The 6,243-nt window shown below is 38.0% G+C and overlaps 1 protein-coding gene across 3 annotated transcripts; it reads left to right on the top strand.

The window, feature by feature from the left end:
- Positions 1-440: 440 nt before the first annotated feature.
- LOC103437499 (homeobox-leucine zipper protein ATHB-6-like) lies at positions 441-3,374 on the top strand. Of its 3 annotated transcripts, none has more exons than XM_070823131.1 (3): positions 441-1,307; positions 1,784-2,157; positions 2,441-3,374. In XM_070823131.1, the coding sequence occupies exons 1-3, from the start codon at positions 1,244-1,246 to the stop codon at positions 2,993-2,995; spliced, it is 993 nt and encodes a 330-aa protein (XP_070679232.1). In that variant the 5' UTR covers positions 441-1,243; the 3' UTR covers positions 2,996-3,374. The 3 variants fall into 3 exon arrangements, with proteins under 3 accessions (XP_070679232.1, XP_070679235.1, XP_070679228.1); XM_070823134.1 differs by having other exon boundaries at positions 597-1,005; XM_070823127.1 differs by having other exon boundaries at positions 609-974.
- Positions 3,375-6,243: the final 2,869 nt, after the last annotated feature.

Here is a 6,243-nt window from a genome sequence, read left to right as displayed (position 1 = left end):
TTACTAGCTTATTATGAGGCTAAGCCACTCTCTCCCTTAGTATAGATAATATCGTTTCTTAAACAAAAAATCTCTATAAAGTTTTTTTGTTGATAACTTTCAAACGATTTTTCATCGTTAAAAGACTTGTCATATCTTTAGCGACTATTTCTTGATAATGATTTTGTCACTAAAAGTTTATTTAGTTTGAAAAAAAATATGAAAGAGAAAATACAAACAACTAATCTCGTTACCTGGTTACGAGGTTTTGAAAAAAAAATTGTAAAAATTATAGTTGTTTAATTTGGTTTTGTTGACGGGGTTAATTTGGCCTTTTCACTCTATTTTGGGTGACAAGATAATTTTGATTAACGCGTTTATTTTTTTATTAATGACAGTTGATTTAGTTTGCAAAAATTAGTTTCTTTAACATTACTTAAATGTTATCTCTGTCATAAACCGGAAAGGCAACAGGCTATAGCCGGTGAAGAAGAAATTGCATTTGGATCGAATTTACGTTCATTTCATTTGCCAACTTTCTGCAGCGAGTAGTGCACCTAACCCCAGTTATATTCTAACCCAATGTCTAACCCAAGTTGGTTTATTTAAAGCGAGAGGGTGTGACAGCCTTGCTGGGTTGTGAACTCCTTCACTCACCTTCCTCGCTCTCTCTCTCTCTCTCTCTCTCTCTCTTTATGTCTCTGATTATTTCCCATTGTAGTAGATGAACACTCATATCATAGACTAAGCTTAGCTGTTTGAGTAATGATGTAGTGAGAGAGAGAGAAGAGAGAAAGAGAGTGAGAGTGTGTCTTGGTTGGTTGATTTACTTGTCCATTGGGGTAAAATTTTGGGTTTGCTTGTTGGGTTTTAATTTTTGGGTTGAGATTTTTGGTTTTGTTTAATTTTGATGGGTACTGAGGGAGGAGGAGAAGAAGTAGGATTGAAAGAGAAGAAAGATCATGAGGCGGCAGCAGCAGCAGCAGAGGGAGGAAGTAGGTTGCTGTACACCTGTTGTATACACCAGTACGCAAGTTTGTCTAGTTGTTTCAGACATAATAGTGCTTGTGCTTCTTCTTCCTTTGCTTCCTTTAAGTAAACAACATATGTTCCTCTAAATTATTAAAGATCCACTGGAAAACGTAATCGAGAAAGAACAAAAACATCTACAGAGAAAAGTAGAAAAAGAAGGGAGCTTTGATTGGTTTAATTTCTTGATCTGTTAAGATCCGGTATCAAACTTGTTTTAGCTCACTCACTAATTATGAAGAGGCTTGGAAGCTCAGATTCTTTGGGTGCTATGATTTCCATCTGCCCAATAATAACAGGTTAATTTTTTAGTTTTTAATAAAATATCCATTTTGTTTATTTGAATTTGCCTTTATTTTTTCTTCTATTGGTGTTTCCCCAAGATTCAGACATACACATACCATGTTTGTGTGTTTTTAATTTTTTTTTGGTTTGTTTGTTACCTTTTTCATGATCGAACACCTAGAAAAAAAATAAGCTTTGAGATCATGACACTCGATTGCTTCTTTTATGTTTCAAATTCATCATGTTGCTTGTTGAATTCAATTCATGTTTTGTATTCTTCCTTTTCCTGTTTTGGAATTTTAATTTCCAGCCTACCTACATATATATTTTGAGCGTATGAATCTAACATAGGGAAGAAAAACAACATCTGAGTTATATTGTCAATTGATTTTACGGTGTAACGTCAACTTCCTTTGAAATCTATTATTTTGCCTTTCTTAGTTGTCAAATTTTTGGAAAAACTAAGATTGGATTGGCTTTTTGTTTGCAGATGAACAGAGTCCAAGAAGCAACCATGTTTACAGCAGGGAATTCCAGTCCATGTTGGAAGGGTTAGATGAGGACGGTTGTGTGGAAGAGGCCGGCCGTGTTTCCGAGAAGAAGAGAAGATTGAACGTTGAACAAGTGAAGGCCCTGGAGAAAAACTTCGAGGTGGAGAACAAGCTTGAACCTGAAAGAAAGGTGAAGCTTGCCCAAGAACTTGGCCTCCAACCAAGACAAGTTTCCGTGTGGTTCCAGAACCGCCGTGCTCGTTGGAAAACCAAGCAATTGGAGCGCGATTACGGCGTTCTCAAAGCCGATTACGACTCTCTCAAGTGCAGCTACGATATCCTTCAACATGACAACGAAGCCCTTCTCAAAGAGGTATATACATGATCCACAACTCTATGGATATAAATGCTCTCTTGTCAAATAGTACGAGACGATATTTTTTTATATATAAAGAGCATATTTATTAAGTCGTTCTCAATTGAAGTTTGTCGTCTCCATCTATAGTCTGACGAACATGTCTCGACGCCTTAATCAAGTTGCATGTGATGCAGTATCTTATAGAAATAAATGTTCGATTGTCAAACATAACATGACATTAATCAAGTTGTGGATATGATCTAAATCTTGGATCAACTATTTATTTATTGACTTGCAGATAAAGCAATTGAAAGCAAAATTCCAAGAGAACACAGAGAGCACCAATCCCTCAGTAAAACAAGAGAAACTCCTGGGGAAAGATCAATCCAGTTACCGGGCGGTTCACGAGGGGAGCCAGTCACCGCCACCCCCTCCGGAATCCTCCGTTCCAGAAACTGAATGCAAAGAGTTTAACTTTGAGAGCTTCAACAACACAAGTGGAGTACTAGAAGCCGTTTCATTGTTCCCAGATTTCAAAGATGGCTCTTCTGACAGTGACTCAAGCGCGATCTTGAACGAAGATAACAGTCCAAACTTGACTATGTCTTCATCTGGGATTCTCCAAAACCACCAGCTCATCAAGTCTCCGGCTTCCACTTCACTCAAATTCAACTGTTGTTCATCGTCCTCGCCGTCGCCATCGTCGATGAACTGCTTTCCGTTCCAAAAGAGCTATCAGCCTTCCGTGAAGGTCGAGGAGCACAACTTATTTAGCAGTGAGGAGGCTTGTAGCTTCTTCTCCGATGAGCAAGCACCTTCACTTCAGTGGTACTGTCCTGATCAATGGAACTAAACCATCAACAATCCAATCAATCCACTCCATCAGTCCCATCCAAAAAAGAAGAATTGGAATCCAAGAAATAGACCTTCCATGATTTTTGTTAAATGGGAAAGTGGGGTTGTGTATAAATTAATGTACTTTGATCTCCACTGTGCAAAAGTGAAGTTTGAGAGCAACTGTAGAATGGAGGTGGGAGAGAGAGAGAGAGAGAGAGAGAGAAGAGAGGTTCACGTGGGTAGAAGGTGAGGACGAGCAAGGTATTTTCCTTGCCAAACCGTGCGGGATGATTGGGTCGTAATTAAAATTTCAGCTGTAAAAATGAGATGTCGGGAAAAAAAAAACTTTGGGAGGTAGAATTTCGTGTAATGGAGAAAATAATCATTGTGCTTCACTTTTTCCCTTCCATCCATGCTTCGCTTTTTACAATTTGAATGCTCGGTGGGCAGCTTTTTACAAAACTATTACGATCATTATATATATATATTTTTTTTTTTAAAGAAAACTATTTCGATAGTTAGAAGAGGAAGATTCGAACTAGATAAATAAAAACTCAAAATCATATTTATTAGAATATTTACCCACATGCGGTAGACAACTTATTTCTTTTGCCATGCAGCATGGCAGTGCCATATCCTTTTGAAGAGTATAATTTTACAAGAGCGTTTTTCTATTAGTAAGGGTCAGGTTGAGAATATTTTTTTTAAAGGCTTAATTGTAGTAGTGATCCGTGAATTTTAATCCTAGTTTAATTTTAGTCTCTAAATTGTCATATTAGTTTTTGTAGTCTCGAACTAAACAATGTGTTATACCATTGATCATCTTCATTAACGTTGTATATTTTTTCATTAAATTTAAGGATATATTAGAAACTTCGTCCCACATCACTAAAAATGATTTTTTAAATGGTAAATTACATAGTAACCCCTTAGATTAGAGGTCTATTACAATCTCATACAACATCTTTAAAACATTTCACTTTCATACCTCACGTATTTTTTTATTTCAAAATAATACCTCCGTTACATTTTTCATCCATTGATCCGTTAAGCGCTAACGTAGCTGTCAAATATGTGTCACGTGGCAAAATTTTTATTTTTTTTATTTAAAAAATACCTGAATCTCTAAATAAAAAAAATAAAAAAATAAAGTCCTTCATTTCATCTTCCCACCCATCCTCCTCCTCCTGTCTTCTGCCCCATCTTCATCTAGTTCCCTCTGCAACCCAGAAAAAATAAAAAAACATAAAAAAAATAAAACCCTTCAGTTCGGTTCGTCTTTCCCCCCCTCCTCCTCCCCTCTCTTCTCCCCCATCTTCATCTTCTTCCCCCAACCCCCACCTACAACCCAGAAGAAAAAAAAACAAAAAAAAAAACTCAAATCCCATTTACGCTAGGTTCGTGAGGTGAAGATGGGAGGAATGGGTGTTGGATTTAAGGAGTGGGGTGTGTAGAGGAGGGAAGAGGGTGGGTGCGGAGGGAGAGATATGGGTTTCTGAGTGTTGGGGGGGGGGGGGGGGAGGGGGATAATAGGGAATGGAGGTGGGGTGGGGGGGGGGGAATAATTGGTGAGGTCAGTCACGGGAGGAAGGGAGAGGGTGGGGGTCAGTCGCAGGAGGAGGAGGAGAGGGGAGGGTGGGGGTCAGTCGCGGCAGTAGGAGGGGGGAGGGGAGGGTGGGGGGAATAATCGGCAGGGAGGTGGGATGGTTTTTTTCTTCCTGGGTTTAGGGGGTTGCGGGCATTTGTTTCAGCTTTTGTTCTTTTTTTTTTTTAAGAAAATTCAGTTTAAAAAAAAATTTAAAAAGTCATTTTTTTTGTCACGTGGCACACATTTGGTAGCCATGTGGCACAAACGTGACAGCCACATTAGCATTTAACGGATCAATGGATGAAAAATGTAACAGAGGTATTATTTTGAAATAAAATAGTACGTGAGGTATGAAAGTGAAATATTTTAAAAATGTTGTATGGGGTTGTAATAAACCTCAAACCTGAGGGGTTACTATGTAATTTACCCTTTTTAAAATGAGAAATGAGAAAGAAAAAAAAAACCTAAATGGTCAGATTTTTTTTGTTTTTTTGTTTTTTTGTGTGTAAGAAAATTGATTCATAGAATTTTTTTCGTAGTTCATTATGTGATTTGTTAGTTGTTTAAGTGTAGCCACAATTCGATCTCCTACTTACTTTGAAATCGCATTGCCTAGTATTTACAAGTTGCTAAAATCAGAACATTCTTATTTTGTATTTTTATAGCTCAAATGTCATTTTATTTTAAGTTTTGGACATTAATTTTATATATGTTTTTTTAGCTTCTTCTATATATTTTGAAGTTTTAGTGTGAAGTTCCTAATATACCCTTAGATTTAATGGAAGCATACGGCATAAGTGAAAAGAACCGCAACACAATATTAAGTTCGAGGACTAAAGAAACTAACTTAAAACGAGAATTTAAGATTTTTGGGCATTTTTGGTATCTTGTTACTTGTTTAATTCGTTTCCTATTTGCACTCTTGGAAAGTATAGGTTTAAGTTTAAGAGCACCATATAAGCAAACATCTAGGGTGCTAGGGTTATAATCTTTTCATATCATTCAATAATAACTTTAGGGGGCGTTTGTTACACCTCCTTAGGAGCGACTGGCTTGGACTAGCTTAAATAAGACTATAATCCTGCGTGTGGTAGGTTCTTGGACTAAAATAAATGGGACTCGCCCCGACTAAGAATCCTTCTGCGCTTCGCCAACCCTTGCTATCTAATCCCAAGCTTTCCCTTGGTGTTAAGGCGGACTAGAAAGGAAACGAGGCCAACATCCCCAATTCCCAACTTTCACTCTAATCCCTCTGCGCTCTGCTTATTTTTCTGCAGCGCCGTCACCGTGGCCAAGTTGTGGGTCGTTGCACCACCCAAGTACCCAACCCAACCTTCAAAGAAACCCAGCAATAGCATTCAACCACCCAGAAGGCAAGCAAACAATTTCCATGGAATTTATAGAATATTTGTGAAAGAAGAACAAAAATTGAGGAAAAGAAAAAGGCGCAGTACTCTGCCTTCTTCTTTTGTGCAAATCACTGTTGTCGGGTAGACAACACGGCCAAAATCAGTGTGTCGGTGGCGACCTATTGTCGCTAGACGGTACACCGAGAAGCGGATCGAGAGAGGTTAGCGATGAAGGTTGGGGGTTTTTAGGGATCAAGATGTGTTTTTTAAGTCTTAATTAATTTGAGAATCTAGGTTGTCTTGAATAATAGTGTGATCTAGGTTTGT

Source organism: Malus domestica, chromosome 01 (genome assembly GCF_042453785.1).
Source record: "Malus domestica chromosome 01, GDT2T_hap1".
NCBI lineage: Eukaryota > Viridiplantae > Streptophyta > Magnoliopsida > Rosales > Rosaceae > Malus > Malus domestica.
The sequence above is the reverse complement of the archived record's forward strand: the minus strand, read 5'-3'. Positions and strand labels throughout refer to the sequence as shown.

Bases quoted from the DNA above. Each gene is read 5' to 3' on its own strand.
- LOC103437499 (XM_070823127.1), top strand. From the start codon at position 890: ATGGGTACTGAGGGAGGAGGAGAAGAAGTAGGATTGAAAGAGAAGAAA. The intron at 975-1,783 runs GTAGGTTGCTGT...TTTTGTTTGCAG, and splicing joins AGCAGCAGCAGAGGGAGGAA to ATGAACAGAGTCCAAGAAGC. The intron at 2,158-2,440 runs GTATATACATGA...ATTGACTTGCAG, and splicing joins ACGAAGCCCTTCTCAAAGAG to ATAAAGCAATTGAAAGCAAA.